This window comes from Ascaphus truei, chromosome 6 (genome assembly GCF_040206685.1).
Source record: "Ascaphus truei isolate aAscTru1 chromosome 6, aAscTru1.hap1, whole genome shotgun sequence".
In the NCBI taxonomy this organism is placed as follows: domain Eukaryota; kingdom Metazoa; phylum Chordata; class Amphibia; order Anura; family Ascaphidae; genus Ascaphus; species Ascaphus truei.
The window spans coordinates 127,630,766-127,657,526 of NC_134488.1; the positions used below are offsets into that span (position 1 = coordinate 127,630,766).

Here is a 26,761-nt window from a genome sequence, read left to right on the forward strand (position 1 = left end):
GTATTGACCATTCATCACTTCTACTTTTTTGTCATTTATACTGAATGGAGCACACAGGAGTCTCATATCTTTAGCAGGCTTCAATTTCCAGTATCCAGCGGAGGCGGCATCCATTTGATCTACGCGCCGGAGCGCATTGCATGCTGGGTCCCCAGCCGGAGTGCAGCCGTTCATTACTTGGACGCCGCTTTTTCGTCAACAGCACCGACTGGCTGAGGAGTTTGTGTGGATACCAACCGGCAGAGCATTAGCGGTATCCGCTAGAACCTTGCGCAGGAGCGCCCTGCCCCACTGGTTTCCAGCTGCTGTGTACCCGATCGTTACTAAAGATACGGAGCTCTCTTCATCTTCACGGATCAGCTGATGGGGTGGCCGGGACACTGAACGGGTAAGGGCAGCAGCCTGGGACATTATTTTGAGGTTACAAGTGGTGTGTCTGCGGTCACATTACTATGTACCTCTAGTTCTTTATCTGCATTATAGCCTCCGTTTTGGCAGTTAATCACCATATGCCACCCCTCATTTATTTATTTTTCATCACCTCATTATACCTTCATTGAGACCCCTTCTCTTGTTGAACTTTGACAGTGGCTGTTTACAATTCCAATTGCCTGCACATGGTTGTTTTAGCATCGGATCACTGGAGTTCACTCGCCACCTTTTTTCTATGTTTGACCCTTACACAGACTGAGGGGTCCACAATGTGTTGTGGGTTCTGCCAACGATCAGGGTTTTATTTCTCTGTGCCAGAGTGAATGTGCAGCCAATTTTTGATGTCCTTTGATTCTGTTGCCACCCTGCTAAACCCCATCTCAGGGCAGCCCCCCTCAGTGCTTCCTGGAATCTCACATTGAATCCTTTCTCACTGCAGGACATACATATCTGAGACAATGCCCCTTGTTAAAGCAGAAGAGCAGGGTTGCAACTGCTTAAAGGAGAGAGAAATGCTCCCTAAACATCCCTTTATACAACATGTGATGGGCACCTATGCACAATAGGACACACTGGTGATATCACGCTAATTTAAATCATTTGCATTCCTAAATTATCATATACGTATGATATATGAATGGGGTTGTCTGGGAGCTCAAAAGCTGTGACCCTTAATGTTAATAATCTATGTTTTTTTCAGAGGTGATCATACAGGGGACATAATGTATTTGAAATGTAATTGCTCAGATTCAACAGTACATGAAGAACACATTGATCCCTTGGTGAAGGTGTAATCCATTCACCTCTCCTTAGGGCATTCCTTAAAACATGTGTTCTCACTGCTAGTCCCCTGTCGGTCCTCACGCGTGCAACCTCATTCAAAGTCCAGGAATTGAAAAAAAAATTTGTGTGGTGCAAAGCAACAAAACCAGGTCGTGTGGCAAATAAGAAATCAATCTCATAGGAGGGCTGTACTCTTGCCGTTTTTTTTATGCAGTTGTAATAAATTGATTTCTTATTTGCCACACGACCTGGTTTTGTTGCTGTGCACCACACAACATTTTTTTTCAATACGTATGATAAATGCATATACTGATCTGTGTGGTTGATTTCAAGTGCTGGTTGTTTGAAGTGTACAGTTACTGTACATCCAGAAGGAAAGGGATGTGCTGTGTATACTAGCATGGGTGGCTGAATTTGGGGAGTGTGCAGTGGGTTAATTTATTTTAAAGTGTGTGGTAACTTTTTTTTTTTTTCCCTTTCTCCTGCCTGAGGGCGAGTGGGTGTGGTTAGTTAATTGCTAACCTAATACACCTGAAGATGTTTATGAAGGGAATGATGAAAATGTAGCGACCTTGTGGATAGAAATTAGCAGTGGAGGTAAAAGTATAAAGAAAATGTTTGTGGGAATATGCTATAAACCACCAAATATCTATGAGATTGAGGAAGCTAAAATACTTTTGCAAATGGAGAAGGCATAAAAACTAGGTCATGTTTGCAAATGGGTGATTTTAATTATCCAGACATAGACTGGGGCAATGAGATTAGCGTTACAACAAAAGGAAACAGGTTTTTGGGGGTGCTTAAAGACAATTATATGACCCAAATTATTGAGGAACCAACCAGGAGAGGGGCAGTTCTGGATTTGGTCATATCAAACAATGTAGAAGTAATAACAAATATTCAAGTCCTGGAACATTTGGGTAACAGTGATCATATGATTGTCTCATTTGAAATAAATTATCAAAAAAACAGATTACTTGGGTTCAACAAAGACTTTAAACTTTAGAAAGGCAGATTTTAATAAACTGAGGTCTAATCTAGTAGTAATACAGTACAATGGGATGATGTTTTTGCAGGGAAAAATGTAGAAGATAAATGGGCAGTCTTTAAAACATTGTTAGAAAAGCACACTTATCAGTGTATACCCTTGGGTAATAAGTATAAAAGAAATAAGTCAAAACCAATGTGGCTAAATAAACAGGTAGGGGAGGAAATGGACAAGAAGAGGAAGGCGTTTAGATTCTTTAAGTCAGAAGGGACAGAGACATCATATCAGAATTATAAGGAATGTAACAAAATTGCAAAAGGGCAATTAAATGAGCAAAAATTGATAATGAAAAAAGGATTGCAATAGAAAGTAAGGTCAACCCTAAAAAGTTCTTTAAGTACCTTAATAACAAAAAAATGAGATGGGTAGGCAGATTATTGGAGATAAGGAAAAAGCAGAGGTATTAAACAAATTCTTTGCCTCTGTGTTTACCAGGGAAGAATCAAGTTCAATAGTAGCGCCACAGGAGGTAGCCACAACCTCCATATTAATGACCAATTGGTTAACTGAGGAAGAAGTTCATAAGCGACTTGAAAAAATTAACATAAATAAGGCACCTGGCCCCGATGGCATACATCCAGGAGTTCTCAAGGAGTTAAGCTCAGTAATAGCAAAACCATTATATTTAATATTTAAGGACTCCATTTCCACAGGCTCAGTACCACAAGATTGGCGTAAAGCAGATGTGGTGCCTATATTTAAAAAGGGAGCTAGATCACACCCGGGGAATTACAGACATGTAAGCCTGACTTCAATAGTAGGGAAACTACTTGAAGGTTTAATACGGGATAATATTCAGGAATACCTAATGGAAAACAAAATTATTAGTAATAGTCAGCATGGATTTATGAAGGATAGATCTTGCCAAACGGACCTTATTTGTTTCTTTGAGGAGGTAAGTAGGAATTTAGACCAGGGTAATGCAGTTGATGTGGTCTACTTAGATTTTGCAAAGGCTTTTGATACGGTTTCACACAAGAGGTTGGTGTACAAAATAAAGAAAATTGGACTCAGTAATAATATATGCACCTGGATTGAAAACTGGTTAAAGGACAGACAACAGTGGGTTGTCATAAATGGAACTTTTTCAGGTTGGGCTAAAGTCGTGAGTGGAGTACCTCAGGGATCGGTACTGGGACCCCTGCTTTTTAACTTGTTTTTTAATGACCTTGAGGTTGACATCGAGAGCAAAGTCTCCATCTTTGCTGATGATACTAAATTGTGTAAGGTAATAGAATCAGAGCAGGATGTAATTTCTCTTCAGAAGGAGTTGGAGAGAATGGAAACGTGGGCAGGTAAATGGCAGATGAGGTTTAATACAGATAAATGTAAGGTTATGCATTTGGGATGCAAAAATAAACAGGCGACTTACATATAAAATTGGAATAAATTGGGGGAATCCTTGATGGTGGACTCCCCCCGTCTCTCTCTCTCCCCCGTCTCTCTCCCCATCTCTCTCTCTCTCTCCCCCGTCTCTCTCTCCCCCGTCTCTCTCTCCCCCGTCTCTCTCTCCCCCGTCTCTCTCTCCCCCGTCTCTCTCTCCCCCGTCTCTCTCTCTCCCCCATCTCTCTCTCTCCCTCATCTCTCTCTCTCCCCCGTCTCTCTCTCTCTCCACCGTCTCTCTCTCCCCCGTCTCTCTCTCCCCCGTTTCTCTCTCCCTGTCTCTCCCCATCTCTCTCTCCCCGTCTCTCTCTCTGCCCCCGTCTCTCTCTCCCCTGTCTCTCCCCCCGTCTCTCCCCCCGTCTCTCCCCCCGTCTCTCCCCCCGTCTCTCTCTCCCCTATCTCTCTGCCCCGTCTCTCTCTCCCCCCCTCTCTCTCTCCCCCCTCTCTCTCTCCCCCGTCTCTCTCTTCCCCCGTCTCTCTCTCTCCCCCCCGTCTTTCTCTCTCTCTTCCCCTGTCTCTTACTCTCTCCCCATCTCTCTCTCTCCCCCGTCTTTCTCTCTCTCTTCCCCCGTCTCTCTCTCTCTCTCTCTCTCTCTCTCTCTCCCCGTCTCTCTCTCTCTCCCCCATCTCTCTTCTCCCCATCTCTCTTCCCCCCCCACTGCTGTCTCGTGACCCCTTTGCGCAGTCTCCCATTGGCTGGAACGAGAGCCCTACGAAGTGGTTGCAGAGAGGTTATCCTGCCGTGTGTTCGTGTGTCCGGACAGTATTGCATCTGCACTGAGCCCCAGCTGCCACTTCTTGCGGTTAGTTTCATTCCCCTCAATTGGGTTTGTTCTTTCTAGGAGTAGAGGACAAAAGAGAGATGCACATGCTCAACCTAGTGTGACCACATGGGTCACTAGTACAGACTGGTGCAAAAGGGCAGGGAAGGAAGAAGGAAGAAGCTATTGCGAAACGGCCGTCAGAGGGCGTGATGATGTCACACATTATGATTTCCAACATGGATGCCTGCAGCTTCTAGTGGACCTCACCGAGTTCCTGCTCGAGCTCTCTTCAGCTGCACACTCCATGAGACACTCATCCAGGCTGCTTTAACGGATCGTGTACCCAGGGCCAGTACAGATAAGTGATTCAGGGTCCTCTTTCCCTCTTTTCTGTCCTCTTCCCCTCCCCCCCTGTACCCCCGTGTGCTGTAGGGGTATGTTATTGAGGGTCAGACCTTTTGGACTACACGATCCTGTTGCATTTCTCCCCCCCCACAGGGCTGGCATATATTGGTGTGCAGGGTACTCCCTTTCCCACTTTTCTGTCCCTGTGTGTAGTTACTCACTAACAGGGTCAGTTCTGGTGGGGTTTCACGCCACTTATTGCTCTTTGACCATTACATTGGTTTATGTCAGCAGTCTTATACTTGTGTGTTTTTGTGCTACATTTACACTGCTGATTTATCATTGCCACTGTTATGTTACTTATATAGTACATCATTGATGCATGATTGACAGTGATTATGTGCCTACACACACTTTAGTGCCCCATATGAGTGTATATATTATATATAGCGTTCTAGTGACGTCACACACCAGAGTTAGCCCCTATTGCCTCATACCATAGGCAAAGGTTCAGTGCTTTCTGGATTTATAGTGCTTATGTTCATTGTTCCATATTTTTGGATACACTTCAGGCATTTTGCCTACTAGCACTTTCTTGCATTCAGTTGACCTCATTCACTATATGTTCTGGTACCAACCATTTTACTTTCTAGGAGTAATTAGACATCCTCAGTGGATGTATTTTTAACTCATCTAGTTTACTTCACTGAAGTTATGTTTTGGTTTAGCATTTATAGGGTGTGATTTACCATACATAGTGTTACGGTGCTACCAGTTTGGTTCACAGTGGGCCTAAGCCTCCACGCTTGGGGAGCCTGGGGTAGCTGGTACAGCTCCTCCACCTGTGAGGATCCCAGCGTAGGTGGGATGGCTCCTCACGGGAACATGTATAACAAGAATACACAGTGACAGTAGGGGGTAGCCAGGCAATCAAATAAAGGTTTAAGTCCTTTTGGTTACCCCTGATCTGTGTGTTGGGTTTATAGAGTGTCAGCTCTTGGACCCATTGTTGAGAGTCGGTGGTTCCCCTAAAAATGTACCCAGGAATCAGGTTGGATGCCTGGGTGCATGTAGACAGCCCTTAAATATGCTTGTGCGACTCACCACAGGGTTTCTCTGCTTCAGCACAGGTCAGAAAGGTAAAGGGGGCATAGGGATGTGAGGTGTCCCTGAAACAGTCAAGGGGTCCCTAGTTAATGGGGGCACCCAGTAAGTTCCCAGGTCACACCCAGAACAGGTATAGGGGTTCTGAGGTACTCCAATCATCTAAGGTTGTGAAGGGATTCTTAGAATCCGTACTAAGTTTATTATAAAGTGTGTGTGGGGAATATAGCTAGGGGGAAATGACGTGCAGTTTCATCTGCTATTCCCCATAACCAGAAAGACTTAGGATTGTTAAAGCGTATATTTTATTAACAAAGTGTGTTAAGTACATGTATGCTTTGTGCACAGTAAAATGAGGCACAGGGATGAAAAGTGTTCCTGTAGATGTGGGGATCCGTAGGTAACATAGGGGTTCACGGGGTGCTCCAGTTATACATAAGACTGCAAGGTTTTATTAAAATGTAAAGTCAGGTTTTGCAGAGTGTGAGGCATTTGGCTAGAGGGAATAAAAAGTACAGGTTCCCATTCTATCTCTAACTCCAAAAAGACAGACATTTTAGCCAAATACAGTGGCTAAGGTATATTTTATTAGCAAAATGTATGGAAACATATGCTTGTGCATTATACCAAGCTGGTGCCACTCTGTCCCACTCAGAGGTCTGGACTTGAAAGGCCAGAGGTGTGAGGACCATTTGTTCAGGATATCGAAGTAGTATCCACATCCTCAGATCAAAGGGATGCAATGTGCATGTCCATTTGGTTACCCAGACTGGCCGGAGTCTCTCACCGTGGGGTGCAGGGAGGGAAGCAGGGGCAGAGAGTCCATATTTCACCTGCCCTGGGTTCATTCAGATATCTGAGAAACCCTGTTTTGATACTGGTTTGTCTCATATTGGCTGCTGAGAAATTTCTCAGGCTCTTTTTGATTGGGCTGTAGGTTCTGTGACTGAAACTGAGAGGTTTTTAAAACCCATACGCAGCTCAGTTTTTTAGATTCTCCCAAGTTTTAAGATTCTCTCAAGATTGTAAAGTTTTTCCAGTTTCCAGCAAGAATGAGGCAAGGCTCTGCTTCAGCAAAATCTTCCTGGGATCTTTGCAGTTCCAAGACTATTGAGGGTAAACTTCTGGATGTTGAAGTCCCTGCACCTAGAGAGTATAGTTTTGTTACCCCAGTCCCTGTAAGTGTGCTTTGTGCGTGTGTTTTGTGTAACATTGTGTGTTTGCCTATTTTAAGTGAATAAATTAGAATTTATGTCATCATTTTGCTTTGCTCAGTGATATGATCCCGGTATAAAGGTGTAATTGCCTGGTCTCCCGTGACATATACACAGTAGTAATAACAATGCTTTCTTTACCGGCAGGTCCAATCCCTGTACTGGTACAACACAATACACTATTAGACCCCCACAGTAGAACAACACCCCCCTCCTTCCTGTGTGTCCCGATCCCTTGGGCATCCAGAACCCAGAGTGTCACTCCAGGGATAACGTCCCAATATATGTGTGAGGGCAGTGCTACCCTCCCGCGTGTAGTGTTGGTGCACGTGGGTACCTTCCTGGGTACTCGAGTACACCAGGGTATTCCTTTGCTGATGTAGGCCGCAACCGTGATCCCAAGATGCAGGGCCTCTGACACAATCCCCTCTCTCCTTATGTCCGGCCTCAACATGGTGATTCGTCCCACTGGGGAAGCTCAGTCTCAGCTCATGTCCTTCTTCGCTGAAGCCCCGCACTAATGGGGAAACCCCTATGCTATGGCCAGGCCCTTCTAACTCTGCTGAGGTGAAGGGGCTACCTGTGGCCTAGGGGGAATAGTTCTTGCCTAGTCACGGAGCCTGACTAGCTCCCGGGACACTACCTCTCCCTTCTCCGGCTCCATCAGGACCGAGCACGCCGCCTCTAGTCCGTGGAGGAAATCCTGAACAGCAAGTACCTCCTCTTCCGGCAACGCCAGCCACATGATGGCAGCCACCTTACACATAGTCCATATACATATGTGGCTGTGCCAACCACAACATGGCCGACGCAACGTACACAACCCTCCCGAGCGACGGGACTACTGCCAGGGAGGTGGCAAGGGAGGGTACCCTGCTACATCTAATTTTTCCATGGACTACACTTTGTGATGTACAGTATGTGAAAGAGCCCTGAAGAGGTTAAATAAATGAAGCATATGCTTATTTGTGACTTAGTGCAATTAAAAGCTGGCCAAAGCCAGTATCAGAGTTCCCTTATAATAAAGGTAAACCGTGGGTGCACAAATACCCCAGTGTGAAATATTAATACTTACACATCTCTTCTTTCTGTCAGCCATAAACACTCACTTGCTCTTCACTGGCGGGTGATGTATAGACCGACAATGAGGTTTATAATTCCTTTTTTTCATGAGGTATTCATTCAATGAGAATTGTGCTCTCCTTTGGATGAATTAATTTGTACATTGTCATTTTAAATTATGATTACGTCAATCAGATGCGATGTATTTATGCGCTCCGTTTGATTAATTACCGTCTGTGGATATAAATAAGGGCGTCCCATCCCTGAGACGTTGCCCATCTCTGTGACAATGTCCATCTCTGAGACGTTGCCCATCTCTGATACATTAGTATTAGAGTTTCCTTATTATGAAGGTAAACTGTGGGTGCACAAATACCCTAGTGTGAAATATTATAACTTACACAAACGTCATCTTTCGGTCAGCCTGGTTTTTGGCTCGCCTGGATTCTGCTTTACTGGGCAGTTCCATGAAGGTTTTTGGCTCCTCCCTTCAGGACAGAGCCCCTACCAACTTTCCAGTTAGCATAAAGTTACAGTTGTGGGAAAAAGAAAGTACACCCTCTTTGAATTCTATGGTTTTACATATCAGGACATAATAACAATCAACTGTTCCTTAGCAGGTTTAAAAATTAGGTAAATACAACCTCAGATGAACAGCAACATATGACATATTACACCGTGTCATGATTTATTTAACAAAAATAACGCCAAAATGGAGAAGCACTCTTTTTGATATAAATATATATTCATGATGTGGTGGGTATAGGAGTTTGAGCTGACTGGGAATGTGTGTGTTAATCAATTTCTGACTGGCAACAGTTGCTTGGAGGTAGGTGGTACCTCCCCCCCCAGAGTCCACTCCTCACCTTTTTAACTTGGGAGGTCTTTTCATTTTGCTGCAAGAACAGGACCTACTATGGTTCTTTCCCCTCATACAGAGGTAAAAGGAAGGGTTCACAGTGTAGTGTATGACCTGCATTAATTTGGTTATACCTTGACTTTGGTATGCAGGCTTATGACGCTTTGGCCAAAGGGTTTTACTATATAGCCAAGTAATTATTATTATTATTGAATTATTTAAAGTTTATACTTAATATCATATATGTTTTGTCAATTGGATGTAGCATTTGGACACCCCTGTCTTTTGTTGTATACATTTGCCACACTCAGTAGCACTATTTTTGACATCTTACTATATATTTCTGAAAGCGTCATATGTGTCCGTGTCTGTATGTGTCTCCCTGTGTCCCTCCCTGTGTCCCTAGCGGCAATCCCATTGGACCTTGGCCAGGCCAATGAGATTGCTCCCTTGGCCCGCCCGCCCCCGCACACCTCTCATTGGCCTGAGGCGGAGTGACGGGCCAAAGGAGAGACGGAGACACACACACCCCCTTCCCCCCCCCCACGCTCTCTGCAGCTCTCTCCTCACATAGGCCTCTCCCCCCAGCTGACCATCCCCGAGAGCGCTCCCCACAGCTCTCACCACCCATAGGCCACTCCCTCACCCTGCGCTCTCCCTCACCCCCCACCGCTCACCCCCCCCCCCCCCCCCCGCCCGCTCACCCCCATCTCCCCCCCTCCCCCTCGCTCTCCTCCCCGCCCCGTTTACCCCCTGCCCTGCTCTCCCCCCCCCCACCCCAACACACACAGAGCACGCTCTCTGCGGCTCTCCCCTCACACAGGCCGCTCCCTGTCCCAGAGGCTGCTCCTCCGGCTGTCTCCGCCTCTCTCCGCGAAAGGCGCAGCACCTCCTACCGGAGCGTCTCAGCCTCTCCGCTGAGGAGCCCGAGGTGGAAGAGGAGGGCGGCCGGTACCCGGAGGAACAGGAGCGCGGCCGTGTGCAAGTTGAGGAAACGCAGGGGAATGGGTTATTTACCGCGTCCCTGACTCCCCCTGCCCTTTGCCCCCCCTACCCTCCCTGCCCCCCTACCCTCCCTGCCCTCCCTGCCCCCCTGCCCACCTGCCCCTTGCCCCCTTTTCCCCCTGCCCTCCCTCCCCCTGCACTTTTCCCCCTGCCCTCCCTCCCCGTGCCCTTTCCCCCTGCCCTTTGCCCCCTGCCCTCCCTCCCCCTGCCCTTTGCCCCCTGCCCTCCCCTGCCCTTTGCCCCCTGCCCTCCCTCCCCCTGCCATTTGCCTCCTGCCCTCCCTCCCCCTGCCCTTTGCCCCCTGCCCTCCCTCCCCCTGCCCTTTGCCCCCTGCCCTTTGCCCCCTGCCCTTTGCCCCCCCTCCCCCCTTGCCCCCTGCCTCCCTCCCCCCTCCCCCTTGCCCCCTGCCCTCCCTCCCCCTGGCCCCTGCTCTCCTTCCCCCTGCCATTTGCCCCATCTCCCCCTGCCCATTGCCCCCTGCCCTCCCTCCCCCTGCCCTTTGCCCTCTGCCCTTCCTCCCCTGCCCTTTGCCCCCTGCCCTCCCTCCCCTGCCCTTTGGCCCCCTGCCCTCCCTCCCCTGCCCTTTGCTCCCTGCCCTCCCTCCCCCTGCCCTTTGCCCCCTGCCCTCCCTCCCCCTGCCCTTTGCCCCTGCCCTCCCTCCCCCTGCCCTTTGCCCCTGCCATCCCTCCCAATGCCCTTTGCCTTCTGCCCTCCCTCCCCTTGCCCTCCCTCCCCCTGCCCTTTGCCCCCCTGCCCTCCCTCCCCCTGCCCTTTGCCCCCTGCCCTCCCTCCCCTGCCCTTTGCCCCCTCCCCTCCCTCCCCTGACCTTTGCCCCTGCCCTCCCTCCCCCTTGCCCCCTGCCCTCCCTCCCCCTGCCCTCCCTCCCCCTGGCCCCTGCTCTCCTTCCCCCTGCCATTTGCCCCGTCTCCCCCTGCCCATTGCCCCCTGCCCTCCCTCCCCCTGCCCTTTGCCCTTTGCCCTTCCTCCCCTGCCCTTTGCCCCCTGCCCTCCCTCCCCTGCCCTTTGCCCCCTGCCCTCCCTCCCCTGCCCTTTGCTCCCTGCCCTCCCTCCCCTGCCCTTTGCCCCCTGCCCTCCCTCCCCCTGCCCTTTGCCCCCTGCCCTCCCTCCCCCTGCCCTTTGCACCTGCCCTCCCTCCCCCTGCCCTTTGCCCCCTGCCATCCCTCCCACTGCCCTTTGCCCTCTGCTCTCCCTCCCCCTGCCCTCCCTCCCCCTGCCCTCCCTCCCCCTGCCCATTGCCCCCTGCCCTCCCTCCCCTGCCCTTTGCCCCCTGCCCTCCCTCCCCTCCCTCCCCTGACCTTTGCCCCCTGCCCTCCCTCCCCTGCCCTTTGCCCCTGCCCTCCCTCCCCCTGCCCTTTGCCCCATGCCCTCCCTCCCCCTTGCCCCTTGCCCTCCCTCCCCCTTGCCCCCTGCCCTCCCTCCCCCTGCCCTTTGCCCCTGCCCTCCCTCCCCCTGCCCTTTGCCCCCTGCCCTCCCCCTCCCTGCCTTTTGGCCCCCTGCCCCTGGCTGCCTTTTGGCCCCCCCACCCCTCCCTGCCCTTTGGACCCCCCGCCCCTCCCTGCCCTTTGGCTCCCCGCCCCTCCCTGCCCTTTGGCCCCCCCGCCCCTCCCTGCCTTTGGCCCCCCCGCCCCTCCCTGCCTTTTGCCCCTCCCTGCCTTTTGCCCCTCCCTGTCCTTTGCCCCTCCCGCCCCTCCCTGCCCTTTGCCCCTCCCGCCCCTCCCTGCCCTTTGCCCCTCCCGCCCCTCCCTGCCCTTTGCCCCTCCCGCCCCTCCGTGCCCTTTGCCCCTCCCGCCCCTCCCTGCCCTTTGCCCCACCCTGCCCTTTGCCCCTCCCTGCCCTTTGCCCCTCCCTGCCCTTTGCCCCACCCTGCCCTTTGCCCCTCCCTGCCCTTTCTCCGCCCCTCCCTGCCCTTTCTCCGCCCCTCCCTGCCCTTTCTCCGCCCCTCCCTGCCCTTTGCCCCACCCCTCCCCTGCCCTTTGCCCCACCCCTCCTTGCCCTTTGCCCCACCCCTCCTTGCCCTTTGCCCCTCCTTGCCCTTTGCCCCACCCCTCCCTGACCTTTGCCCCTCCCTGCCCTTTGCCCCTCCCTCCCCTCCCTCCCCCTCCCAGCCCCCTCCCTGCCCCTCCCTGCCCTTTGCCCCTCCCTGCCCTTTGCCCCGCCCCTCCCTGCCCTTTGCCCCACCCCTCCCTGCCCTTTTGCCCCACCCCTTCCTGCCCTTTGCCCCACCCCTCCTTGCCCTTTGCCCCTCCCTGCCCTTTGCCCCGCCCCTCCCTGCCCTTTGCCCTGCCCTCCCTGCCCTTTGCCCCTCCCTGCCCTTTGCCCTGCCCATCCTGCCCTTTGCACCTCCCTGCCCTTTGCCCCTCCCTGCCCTTTGCCCCGCCCTGCCTGACCTTTGCCCCTCCCTGCCCTTTGCCCCTCTCCTCCCTCCCCAACCCGCCCCTCCCTGCAACCCCCCACCCCCTGCCCCTCCCTGCCCCCCCCCGCCCCCACCCCTCCCTGCCCTTTGCCCCCCCTGCCCCTCCCTGCCCTTTGCACCCCTTCCCTCCCTGCCCTTTACCCCCCCCGCCCCTCGCCCCCCCGCCCCTCCCTGCCCTTTGCCCCCCTGCCCTTTGCCCCCCTGACCTTTGCCCTCCCCACCCTTCTACGCCCCTTCCCCCCCCCCCGCCCTTCAACGCCCCTCCCCCCGCCCTTCCACTCCATGCCCCCTGCCCTTCCACGCCCGGGCAACGCCGGGTATATCAGCTAGTAAATATATATTCATGATGTGGGTGTAGGAGTTTGAGCTAACTGGGAATGTGTGTGTTACCCACCTTAAGACACACTTAAAGAAGCATATGAGTAGCACTGTGGCTAATACTATACACATGATACATAAAGCTTGCCCCCCTGCAGACACACTTACCAGAATGCCCTTCTACTGTCTCTGCGCGTTCTTCCTGCCTACCAATTAGATTGTAAGCTCTTCAGAGCAGGGACTCCTCTTCCACAATGTTACTTTTATGTCTGAAGCACTTATTCCCATGATCTGTTATTTGTATTTTTTATTTATATGATTGTCACATGCATTACTACTGTGAAGTGCTAAGTACATTAATGGTGCTATATAAATAAAGACATACAATACAATACCTCCTTGAATCATTAAACCGCCTCCAGTCATCACTGGATCTTCTGCTTCAGAGATTAGATGAGGTCTCATGCACATGAGGCCCCTTCTCCCGCTCAGCAGTGGGAACCCTTCATAGCTCTCCATAAGTTGTATTTTTTTTTTAACGAGATAGAGTGAGCTATGATATCCTCAGAAGACCAAGACAAACTTTCTTAAAGATAAAGCAGAGACCAATCTTCTAATATGAAGATTACCACATAATTTACACATCAAAAATCTTATTGAAAAAAGATTTATAGCAGACATAGATAGAAAGAGATGAGGAACAGTGGGTAGGTGATAGAGCCTAACAAATATACGAAAGGCGGGAATAATGGTGGGGAACATTTTAATAGAACATGGAATGGAAGAACAATGGATGTAGACACTTGCAGTATAACATTTCCAAAATGCTCGGGATATTTAAAAGGAGATGCTGAATATGGAAAAAAAAGCTTAGTTGATCAAATAAAGTGTAAGGATTCACATTAGAGGGTCTCCCGGCTAGAAAACTAGGGAAAATCTGGACTAAAATAATGACCATAGTTTTGAAACCAAAAGACTGTTATGCACAGCCCCACAGGTTAGGGAAATGAGGGAGCCGAATAGTTGTAACATTGGGTGACGTTCCCTGTAAAGTTACCAGCATTACTCTTACGTAAATGAGGAACGTTTTAGGAATTGTTGTGTAACATTAATACAGGCCTGCACTCACTGTGCAGCCCCCGGCGGCTTTCCGCTCTCCGCCTCCCTCCCGAGTCTGCTCTCCCGCTCCCCCACGAGCCCGATCTCCGCGCTAGGGTTTTGGCGAGATGATGTGAATTGAGGTGCGGGGGGGGGGGGGGTGGCGAGATGATGTGATTTGAGGTGCAGGGGGGGTGTGGCGAGATGTGATTTGAGGTGCAGGGGAGGGTGATTTGAGGTGCAGGGGGGGTAATTTGAGGTACAAGGGAGGGTGATTTGAGGTGCAGGGGGGGTGATTTTGAGGTGCAGAGGAGGGTGATTTGAGGTGCTGAGGGGTGATTTGAGTGCAGAGGGCTAATTTGAGGTGTAGGGGAGGGTGATTTGAGGTGCAGGGGGGGTGATTTGAGGTGCGGGGTTTGACTTGTGGTGCGGGGGGGTGACTTGAGGTGCAGGGGAGTGCAATGTGAGGTGCAGGGGGGTGATTTGAGGTGTTGGGGGGGAGAGGTGAAGTGCAGGGGGGGATAGTGATGTGAGATGCAAGGGGGGAAGAGTGATGTGAGGTGCAGGGGGGGATAGTGATGTGATGTGCAGGGGGGTGATTTGAGGTGCTGGGAGGAGAGGTGAGGTGCAGGGGGGAGAGTGTTGTGAGATGCAAGGGGGGAGAGTGATGTGAGGTGCAGGGGGAGAGTGTGAGGTGCTGGGGGGAGAGGTGAGGTGCAGACAGGGCCGCCAACAGGGGGGGACAAAGAGCACTGGCATCCCGGCCCCGTGGGTGAGGGGGGGCCCGGCCGCCCGGGCCCCCTGAGCGGCCGGGCGCCCTTTATTTAAAAAAAAATGCGCCGGGTATCCCAGTTGGCAACTGCTGTGACCAGCCGCCGGCCCCCCGCAGCCCCTGACACCTCCCCCGCAGCCCCTGACACCTAATCCCCCCACCCACCACCCCCCCCCCCCGGAGCCACCGGGCCAAAACCGCCAGCCCCCGCCGCCGCAGAAGCAGCGTCGGGGCACCGCTTGAATCGGGGGTGCCAGCAGCGGGGCCGGCGGCAACTGCTGTGACCATATATATGTATATATATATGTTTGTGTGTATAATATATATATATATGCTCATTTGCATGTCATTTCCCAGAATCCCTTGCTGCAGTGGAAGTGCTGTGTGCTGGTTGATAATGGTGAAAGGCGGGGTTGCAGACCTGCCTAAGACATGCAGATGAGCATACAGTTGTATTTGCATATTTGCTTTCCTGTGGAGGGTTTTTGTCACTTTTTTTTCTCACCATAACTTAACTCAGTATTATGGTATACCCCATCCCTTAGCTTCTTTGCATACCCAGTTAATCAACCCAACACTAATGAGACCCATTAAGGTCAAAACAGCTGTCTGTGGGTGGTTTTCTGGGTATGCACCTTAACCCTGGCTGTGCTCAAAGCTGTGACCATGCAGCAAGCTTAAACCTATAGGGAACCATGTTAAAAATGGTTTTTGAAGCAAAAAGTGGCACTGCGTGATCATTTGCATGTCATTTCCCAGAATCCCTTGCTGCAGTGGAAGTGCTGTGTGCTGGGTGATAATGGTGAAAGGCGGGGTGCAGACCTGCCTAAGACATGCAGATGAGCATACAGTTGTATATATAGGTACATGTATATGTGTATATAAGCAATACGATACCGTTTGGAAACGAAATCAGCAAGGCAGCACTCCAGAATTGAACAAACAAGTGTATTGAAAAAATAAACACAAAACCTACGTTTCGGTCCACGAATGGGACCTTTGCCAAGGTGGTGCAGTTACAGGACAGAAGTGAACACATATATACATACCCCTAGAATACTCACAAATAACAGGTGCTGCAAATCAAGTTGATTGCACAGCGTGATGTCAGATGCAGTGCTGACCTTGGGTAACCTCAATGTGAGCACTCAGTACAAGGTGTACTTAGTAGCTCAATAGGAATTATAGTGGAAGCCACTGCAGGGGGATTAAAGTTCACACAGTGGCTCCCAAGCCAAAAGTGGTGTGTGTAGGCTCCACATGTATGTGTGCGGCAGAAGTCATAGAGCTGAACTGTGGTCCCTATTCCCATTGCTGCAATTTTCAAATGAGACATAATGAACTGCAAATGCATGTATAAATGTGTATAAATGTACAAATTTACAATTACTGCGCGTGCACACGCAAACTGTGTGTGTACTGACGTAGGTTGAACTGCTAAAGTATTAGACTTCCAAGGCAACAGCTCGCGAACGCCCCCTGAGTTTTTAGACGGTATTGCAGTATTGCAGACAGCGATAATAAAATGCTAATATTACGAGCGCTAAAATACCGCAAAACACTCCGGACCAAAAAAAAAACGCATCTGCCCGCGGTTATCAAAGTTGCGCCGAATCGGCCGCATTAGGATAAAGGCGGCCGCAGCTGTATGTATGTATGTATGTATGTATGTATATATATATATATATATATATCTATATCTATATCTATATCTATATCTATAGATATAGATATAGATATAGATATAGATATATATATATATTTATGTATTGGGTAGGTTAGGTATATGTATGTATTGGGAAGGTGGGGTTTTTGTATGCATTTGTGGGGTGGGTTGTATATATTTTGAGGTGGGAAGTTTTTTGGTATATATCTTGTGGGGGGAATTGTGTGTGGGGGGGTACGGAATGAGTGAGCGTGGGGTAATTGACGGAGGGAGAGGAGAGGGGGTGAGTGAGGCAAAGAGGGAGTAAGAGTGAGAATCAGTGGAGAGAAATACATGCGAGGCGGGAGGGTGAGACGGAAGGGAGAGAAATACATGGGAAGAGAGTGGGAAAGAGAGGGGGCTCGTGAGGTGTGAAATGGGGGGGGGTGGCGGGCAATATTGCCGATACGGGAGGGGGCCCTGCTTAAAATGTTTGTCCCGGGCCCCACGATTTCTGTTAGCAGCCCTCGATGCAGGTGGGGAGAGTGATGTGAGATTCAGGGGGGAGAGAGATGTGAGGTGCAGGGGGGTGGTATGTTTTTGGTGTGCACGGGGGTATTGTGTGTTTGATGTGGAGGGGGAGTATTATTTGGTGGGTGAGGGGGAGAGATGGGGGTATGAGAGATAGATGGGGAGTCTCGCAAAGGTAGATAATGAGGGGTTCTTGGGGAGATATGAGGATGATGATGAGGTTTACTGGGGGAGATATATGATGGGGGTGCTGGGAGAAATATATGAGGATGATGATGATGATGGGTGCTGGGGGAGATATGAGGATGATGATGATGACGAGAGGACTGGAGGAGAGATGATGATGGTTATTTTACCCGTGCGGCCCAAATCTTTTTTCCTTGGAGCAGTTCGGCCATTCTCACTTTACAAGTTGTACAGGCCTGCATTAATATAAAGCAAATGACCCTGCCATTTACTGAGCCTTCAACTAATGACATTATATCTATCTATCTCTCAGGTTATTCTCTCTCATGTAGAGAGTGTGTGGGTATGGCTGGTACATCCTGCACAGGCTCCTCTGTAACCTGCCCAGCTGGTGAAGTTTGCATATCTTCATACACGGTGTCCAGCATAGGTATGTTGCATATATTTTGATAACTTTAAAGCATTATTGTTCTTTTATTTCTGAGGAAAGAAAATTAAATACATTTCATATCTGTCAAAGGGAGAGAAAAGGAGACAGAAAATATTAAGTTACAGTGAGATCTCTTTGAGAAAGAGGAGCGATCTCGCAGCCCTGTGACAGAATAATAATCTGATACGTGTTACAGCTCTGAGGAAATACTGCAGCAAGTGCCACATTATATTAAGTACATCGCCATGGTGCTGCGTGTTACATTAATCTTGTGTAAGAATGTATTAACCATTTCACTATCAAAGGGGGTTAACGTTATGTACTGTATCTCTGTCAGTTAGCAACAAAAAAATACCACTTACAGTATGAGCACATTCACGTCTCAGAGAGATCCACAAACCTCTTAGCATGCAATGCATCCACAGTAGCTAGGGATTCTGGGTAATGACATGCAAATGAGCACTCGCAGTGTGACACTTTTTGCTTCATATTCATTTTAACATGGATCCCTATAAGCTTATACCTGCCGCATTACACAGCTTTTTCAGCGCAGCCGTCAGTTAATAAGAATAATATTTTCATACTTTGTCTATAGGTGGAACTCAGGCAATTACAATGTTTGCCAGAGGCTGTGAGTCACAAAGCCAGTGTGGAATGTCTGGGAGTATAAGCACTGCTCTCAGCTCTACCAAGTCGAGCACCTCCTGTTGTACCACTGATAACTGCACTCCTCCCATACCCACCTGTAAGTGCCAGTGTCATTATTTACTGTACCTAACTGTCTGTGCTACCTCCAAAGACTCTATCTGTGCCATACTGTGTTTGCATATTTCCTTGTTGTGTTACTTATGCCACCTGTCTTTAGTTGTTGTTTACTTTACATGTAGCTACATACATCAGTGTGTCACCATGCAAAGTGATAAAGCTCTGTGAAATAACAACACAAGTCTGAGGTTATATTTTGCAGAATAGACAAATAAGTTTATTGCTTGTGCGGTGCACACGCAGAGGAGAGTTTCAAAATAAAACCCTCTCAAAGACATGGTGCATACAGGCATTATTTATACACAAAATACTAAACCCACGCACCCTCTACAAGGTGGCGTGTCGTCACTACGTAAGCGTAAAAGGTAAACAAATTATGCACACGAATACATTGAGTTGATGACATTATGGGATGTCTAAATGAGATGATTCAGCAATAATACTTTATTAAGCTGGTGACCTTTTCTCTACATACAGAAACCATCCCTATCAGTCTGGCCTTTTTCATAACATTGGCACTTTGCTCAAGGTTTTTGGCTTAGCTGAACCGCTCAATATCAATTGGAACTTCAGAAGAAAAAAATGTATTTTAAACTAACGTTCATTCCACTTTCATACAGACAATAGACAATATCAGGCACCTAAGATGGATGCTGACTCAAAATGGTTGCTTAGATCCCAGTGCTGTTATGTCAGACCCTCCCCTTACGTCAAATTCTCACTTTGTCAAAAGTCACATCTGTATAAGAAATAACCCTGTATCTTTCTGGTTTTATTTCCTGTAGGTTTATACCAGGTAATTCCAATATGGGGTTTTCGCACTAGTCTTTCCTATGCCAATTCCCTCACCTCACTGGTTCATTACACTATAGTTACGTTGCACAGGAACTCATTGCAGTCTCTTTGCTGTCTCTTTGCTGTCTCATTGCAGTTGGGATAATTGTAATGTTACTGTACAAACATTGTTCCATGTCTCACTACACTCGGATACACTGTAATCACACTGCACAGATGTTTCTCACTGTCAGCGCTATTATACTGTCAATCTCTTTATACAATTACATTGTATGTGCACATATAGCCATTAATATCACAATATATGGGTCAGAAACAGGGGAAGAGTGGGGCTCAATTGAACAAAAATGTGCAGTTTAAATAAACAGTGTCCAAAAACACTAATAGATCAACTAGTAATAAACAAAGTGCCAATCAAATGCTGCTCACTTACTTCACACTTTCTCCCAAACCCCTCTCCCTCCCACCCCCGATAGGGACCATGTTGGGAAATCTACATGCATTACCAGGTGTGGTGCGTTACCTGTCAGGTTCACAGGAGGGCTGAGCCTCCGCCAGTGAGAGCCTGGGGTGTATCCTGGAACCTACTAACATAAACAGCATCTCCACCTGTGCAGGATCCTAGAGTATAGAATAACCCCTGACACAGGACCTCATACACAGTAACCACATACACCAAACTATATATAAACAGTTTACTGTATATGCAGAACAGAATAGAACAATAACATAGCATCAACAGTATATTAGTGTCACCCTGTATCACTAATAATATAACTGCCCGGTCGCCTCGCAGGGCCTTCACCACACACCGTGTACCCAGAGTCCCAAGACTCCCACAACCCCACCACTTAGGCGTGATCAGCGCCATACTAGATGAAGTGTAAAGTTTATGCACTTTGTGACTGATACCTGCCCGGGGCTCCTGCACCTGTGTACAGCAGAACAACAGGAAGAGGATCCGTCTGCGTCCAGCGTCGAAGCATCAACGATGGTGTCCTCCTCCAAACAGGGTGGTCTCCCTCTGGATGATCACAACATACAGATAGTCTCTAACTTGAGTGGTAGGTCTGGTCCCACACCACACTTGTCAGAGGCTCGCACCACTGCAGCTGTGTCCCTGAATTTATCACACTACTAAGGGCAGGGTCCCTAACAGAAGGGGCCTTCCCTACAGCAGCCACAACCTGATATGAGTAGGGGCCTAGCTGGGGCCGTAGGGGATATCTCTGGCCTAGTTCAGAGGCTACTTGTCTCTCTGCACATATACACCCTCCCCTGTCTGTGTCGCAGCTCCTACTGACTTCCTGACTCAACGCACAACAATGTAACTCCTTTGCAGCTGGAGGATCCATAAGCCCTATTGGCTGTAATGCAGCAGGTGAAAGGGCAGTCTCCAGAGGCTCCCTAGTAGAGCACTTTACTATTGAGGCCACGTGCGCTACCTGTACTGCGCATGAACAACCCTGTAATGGCCGCCACTACTCCTGACACTCCACTACTCCAGCACTAATTGTAATGGCCACCGCTCTCGCATCTGTGCATGCGTGACATCCTGTACAGGTGCGATCTCTCGCGCCAACCCTAACATGGCCGCCGGATACCTTCTGCGCATGCACGAGCCGACTAAACATGATGGCACCCTGCAGCTAATGCCGCCGGGAGTACCCGGCGATGCGATCGCCCCCACAGCTACCCGACATGCCGCGGGGTCGCCGCAAAAGAGCGGAGGTAAGGTGGCAACAGAGAACCTTGCTACACTCTCCCCCTGGTGAAAACCCCAACGATTTCGTTTGGGACAGTGTCATGCAGCATACAGTTACACAATCAAAATGCAGTGCATAGAATGTACATCTTATCATAAGTACTTTATCATCCACGGTACATAACTCAATAACCACAAGGATAAACGAGACCAACTGAGACTCATAGTGGGGTGCCCTAACTGATCGAGTGAGGGCTACTCACTTTGACTCCTGTGAGTCTCTGCTTTGGTAGTCTCTTTGAGATCACGGTCGAGCGCTACAGTCTCTGATTCCAAGCCACTTCCTCCCCCTTGTGGAAGGAATAACAAGGAGTCTTTGAGCAAGACTTTACCCGGTTATCTGCATCACGTATGCGGCAGATAGGGAGGTCCGGACTTTTTCCTCAGTCACCACATGGTGAATGGAACACTCCAGATTGTGCATGAAGGAGGCAATGATTACCCGAGCTGCCACAGCACAGTCCTGGTTTGCTCCATCAGTCACTTCTGAAGTGACGTCTTCTGAGGACATCACGAGATCAACGTGCAGGTCCATGTATTGAGACGGCAGTGCGTAGGGATTCTTCGCGATGAAGTAACCGCCGAGCAGGGCCTCTTCACTGGATAACTCCATCACATCCTGCAGGGAGTAAAGGGTTGGTGCCTCACCTCTCTGCTGGTTGTTGACGGGTATCGATCCAAACGCCCTGGTGGCCATGCTTAAGGAGCTACCGTGCTCCGCAGTCACCTGGGAAATCACACCCAACACCCCTGGGGCAGTCCACTCACCCTCATCATCACTGAGTACTGGTCCCAATCTGGAACCAATGGCTGTTGTAGGGAACACAGGCCCACAGCAGGGTCGGCAGTAAATGGGATAAATGTCTCTTTATCTTCAGCTTCACTTGGGTGGTCCGCCGGCTGGCGCTTCACCACGGGTCATTGACTACTGTCATCAGTAGAAGAGGATGGAAGTAGGGACACCTCCACAGGTGAACAGCATCGGGGCACCTCACATTCACAGGTGGCTACCGGCAGTGAGCGGGCCCGCTCCTGCGCCACTAGTGGTAGCGAGCCCCATTCTCCCTGGGCAGTCACCTTAATCTTTGTTGGTTCTGGCATCTGTGGTTCCGGCATCTGTGGTTCCGACTCCGGAACCGTATCTGGAACGTGCTGGAACTGAGTCTGGAACCATGGTTAGGGCGCACAGGCCCTCCAAAACCTCCGCTCTTGAGGTAGGTTGGTTAGCGGTTTTGACCGGCCCTGTATTGAAGTCGATTGCTTCTTTTTTTGCGGGTTCAGTAGGTCACAGCCACTTGGGAAGCAGGAACTGTGCCCCGCTGCAGGCACACTTGGGTCCCCAGGTCAATTTGCCATCTGGAAAGCCACAGTCGGGACAGGGACATCGTAAACATCCCTCCTCGTCCACCTTTGCCAGCTGGAATTCTATTACATATAGTTACATAGTTACATAGTAGATGAGGTTCAAAAAAGACGTACGTCCATCAAGTTCAACATGTGCTAAATTTAGACAACAGATACTTTATTCTATATCTATACTTACTTATTGATCCAGAGGAAGGCAAACAAAAAAACCCCATTAAGGGGAAAAATTAATTCCTTCCTGACTCCAAGAATTGGCAATCGGATTAATTCCTGGATCAACATCCTTCCCATGTATACTTATTTGGTATATCCCTGTATACCTTTCCCATCTAAAAAGATGTGTAGCCCTTTTTGTGAACCGCCGGACCCACCCAACCTCACATTGGCCCCTCGTGGTCTAACCGGTTCCTTTCCCTGCAACACGCCTGCTCTGAGGGACTACTGGTAGCTGTATCACACCTGCGGCTCCAGGAGAACTGAGCCTCCGCTAGCTGGGAGCCTGGGGAAACCCTTAACATTACCTGGTGCAGCGCCTCCACTTACCCAGGATCCCCGTTATGAAAGATAGCCCTGGGTAAGAAATACAATACTCATATACGATAAAACAATAACTAATACTTTACTTGAGAACACACATATAACACATTACATAACCTAATAACCTTATGCTCTATCCGCATACCCTCGGCCCAATGTCTGGTGATCCCACCCAGTGTCCTGTGATCCCCCACACCCAATGTCCCGTACTCCTACGGAGGTCGTGGGTGACTGCGCAGTCACTAAATTAAGCTAGGGCCCAGTTGGTGCACTTATATACTGAAGTACCTTCCGAGCACTCCGATGCTCGGGTCCGCAACTGTCTTCTAAAAGGGTCAGACGTCTGTCTGATCCTATCCAGGTACTTCTGCCGGTAGACCCCAACGAGGGTCCCACCGCTCCACGGGAACTCAACAGTCTCTCGGTAACACCACCGTCGCACGGGAACAGCAACCGCCGCTATCCCTATCTATCCCTAACGTGACAGGGACCCTAACCTAGGGCCTGTCCCTAATGAACCGCAACCTGGGGTGGCTTGGGGAAAACTCCTAGGGCCTGTGGAACAATAACCTGCCCCCCTTCCCTAGCTACCCAGTCCTATCTGTAACTCACTTCTAACAGCCTAACGCACCTGCAGCCGACACACAGCTCACACTGTCAGCCTGCAGGGATTCACACACGCTGCACCCACTGCGCCCAGCACATGCAGCACAACACACACAGAACGGTACACACCATTCACTGGAACCCGCAGCAATTCCCTGCTAGCACGCTGTGCCTATTTGACAGTGCGCATAGCTCTCTCCGCTGTGACACTGCCAAACCTGCACTTACACACCTAAGGTGACCTTCCCTATCTAGGGCCGTCCCTCTTCAGTTACCCCCTGCCCTTACCGGGAATTGGGGCCTGCCTGGGGATCTAAGGAGCACCCTTACCTGGTGCAGGAGCCACGCGCTCCCTGCACCCTTCCTACTCCGTCCGTTACCTCTCCTTCACTGACTCTGCAAAGCCCGGGAAATGTATCTATATTCCCGGGCTGAGCTTCCTCCAGCCCTATTGGCCGCAAGGGAGCACCTAACCTCTGTCTCCCTAAGCCTCCTGGGAGTTGTAGTCCCCAGGGGCTGCCTAAAGCATTGGGGCCGCGTGCGCACTTGCCCTGCGCATGCGTGAACCCCTAATGGCCGCCTCAATCTCCCTCTACACTTCCCTACTCTCGCGCGATCTCTCCCTATCCCTGGAGTCCTATCGCGCGCTTGCCGCGTCCTGCGCTTGCGCGAGCTAACGCGCAATGGCGGCGCACTCTCCTCCAGCCGCTGAGCCGGTGGCAACGCGATCGCGGCCCTAGCGACGGCCCGATCGCGTCCCCGGCAACCGGCCTGCGCCGCGATACCTAGCGCTGCTCCCTGCTCTGGCCCCCACCCTCGCGAAGTGCTGGCGGGTCCGTCGCAGCCTCCGGCGGCACCCGCTACCACACGGCACTCGCGGAGAGGGGCCAGGGAGGGAAAAACAACCTCAGGGCTACATTCTCCCCGTCGCAAAATCCCAACGCTCTCGCTTGGGTAGCAACCATACATATTGTTACACAATGAAAAATGCATAGTAAACAGTGCATCACATACAATAGGCATTTGTTCACCGGTACCCAACATACCCGCATGGATACCCGAGGCCAGCTGAGTCTCAGAGTGGAGTGCCCCTAACAGACTGGGTGAGGGTATCCCACCTTGACTCCTGTGAGTCTTTTGGAGCTCAAGACCTGTCCCTTGCACCAACCCACCTTCTCCCTCTCGCAGGAAAAAATGTACGGGGTCCTGGGTGTTGACCCTTTCCGGATCCTCCGGTCTCGTCTCACGGGAGACAGGGAGGCTCAGTCTCTTTCCTCGGTCCACCACCTGGCGAACGTAACGTTCCATCGCGCACCTGGGAGAGGCCACAACTACCAGAGCGATTTCAACATAGTCTTTGTCCGCTCCCGCCATCCCTGTAACGGTGACTCCATCGTTGGGCAGCACAACTTCTTCGGGTAGGCCCGGTTGGAGACTCCACTCGCAGGAGTAAGTGTCGCTGCTGCCCGCTACACCGGATCCCTGGATGAGGTCGGATTCGTCCCACGACCTGCAGAAATCTTCTGGGGGAGACACCTCCACCAGGACGCGATGACGGGGTGAGCCCATCGCCCGGGTGATCCTACCTTTGGAGTCACCAGGCTCCACGATCACCGGGGAGCTCACACCCGACACCCCTGGGGCAGTCAACTTACCCCTATCGTTGTCGGCAGGTACTGATCCCACGCCTGGGACCGCTGGTACCTCGGTGGTAGGCCGGACTGGCCGTTGCAGGGCACACGGGCCCACATCATGGTCTGGATCAGTGGAGGTGGTTGGCGCGGTGACCTCACTGGAGTGGTCCGCCGGCAGGCGCATCACCACGCTGGGTTGGTCGCTGAAATCACCACACATGGGCGGGGGTACAAACACCTTACCCTGGCCTTCCGGAATCGGTGGTTCTGGCATCAGTGGTTCCGGCTTGGGAACCGGGTCTGGAACCGACATCTGGGGTTCCCACAACTGGAGCTCCGCCTTCAGCGGCTCCGGTTCATCGTCTGAAGAGTCCATTTGGGCACACGGCCCCTCCACCACCTCCATCGCTGAAGTAGAAAAATTAGTAGCGGCTTCACCCACCTCTGTAGCACCATCAGGCGCATCTTCCTCCGCAGGTTCCGCCATCAGAGGTTCCTGCTCTTCCTTCTCAGGGAAAGAACAATCCAGTTCTGCTACAGTGTCCTCCCCCACTGGCAGCTCGGTAGGCTGCGGCAGTTTGGGTTGCAGGAACTGCGCCGCACAGTCAGGGCACTCGGGCCCTCGGGTCAGTTCACCCACAGGACACTCACATTCATGCAGACGGCCGTGCAGGCATTCTTCCCCGTCTACTACTGTCATCGTGAGGGCGACGGCTAACTCAGGGGACCCCGTCCATCCAGCCACCAGTCGCTTTCCAGTCTCTTAATGCACACGGGCACACCACCATTGGCAAGACTAAATGGGGGGCCCGTACCATTCTATACAACCAAGGGTGCTCTTCTCGGCATCCCTTGCTTTCCTTAGGGGGAACAGAAATTTCTGATTTCTGCTCAAGACACTCCCTCCCCCTGGTGGACTCTAGAGGAGGAGCAGCACAGTCTTTTGGGGAATGTTGCGAGCTCGGCACTGAGTCACTCACAGTGTGGGGGCGGGGCTCTGGCTTTCCCGCCAGTCCTGGGAGAAGGTTTGCAACATTTTTCTGTGCATGCTGGCAGTCAGCCGCACACGGGCCCCGGTGATTTGGCGGGAGTCGCCATTTTAGGGGGGGCTCACGGTCAATGTCTATAGGGCTCTCGGTGCAGGCAGATACTGCCAAGTCAGGGTAGATAAAGGGGCACCCATCGGTCGGACCCCCGGGCAAATTTAAGAATTTAGGGCCATCTTCCTCGCTTAGGGTCTGGCCTGCATATATCAGGACAGTACTCCATTGCACGGTGTCATCATACCTTCGCCCTCTGACCCACGTACCCGCCAGTCCAGGGAGCTTCCGAACCTGCGCCTGGACATCTAACAAGGGCACGCCAACCGGGACTGCCCCCACGGCAACCACGCGGCTAGGAGTCACGTTCACTTTCAAGGCCCATGCGTAGACCTCCTGCTTTGAGAGCACCCACATGGTGAAACAAAAATAGGACACAATTAAAAAAAAACATACAGGGCACCCCAGGTCTGATATCTCAGCAGCGCCTCCAAATGTAGCCCTTTTTGTGAACCGCCGGACCCACCCAACCTCACATTGGCCCCTCGTGGTCTAACCGGTTCCTTTCCCTGCAACACGCCTGCTCTGAGGGACTACTGGTAGCTGTATCACACCTGCGGCTCCAGGAGAACTGAGCCTCCGCTAGCTGGGAGCCTGGGGAAACCCTTAACATTACCTGGTGCAGCGCCTCCACTTACCCAGGATCCCCGTTATGAAAGATAGCCCTGGGTAAGAAATACAATACTCATATACGATAAAACAATAACTAATACTTTACTTGAGAACACACATATAACACATTACATAACCTAATAACCTTATGCTCTATCCGCATACCCTC

General features: G+C 50.8%; 1 protein-coding gene across 1 annotated transcript in view; it reads left to right on the forward strand.

Moving 5' to 3' along the window:
- Positions 1 to 78: 78 nt before the first annotated feature.
- Positions 79 to 26,761, forward strand: part of LOC142497879 (phospholipase A2 inhibitor and Ly6/PLAUR domain-containing protein-like) — a 51,130-nt gene continuing 24,447 nt past the window's right edge. Inside the window, exons 1-3 of the mRNA XM_075606278.1 lie at positions 79 to 388; positions 17,297 to 17,413; positions 18,009 to 18,158. Of these exons, the coding sequence (XP_075462393.1) occupies positions 17,329 to 17,413; positions 18,009 to 18,158 (235 nt within the window). The 5' untranslated portion in view covers positions 79 to 388; positions 17,297 to 17,328. The remainder of the gene's footprint in view (positions 389 to 17,296; positions 17,414 to 18,008; positions 18,159 to 26,761) is intronic.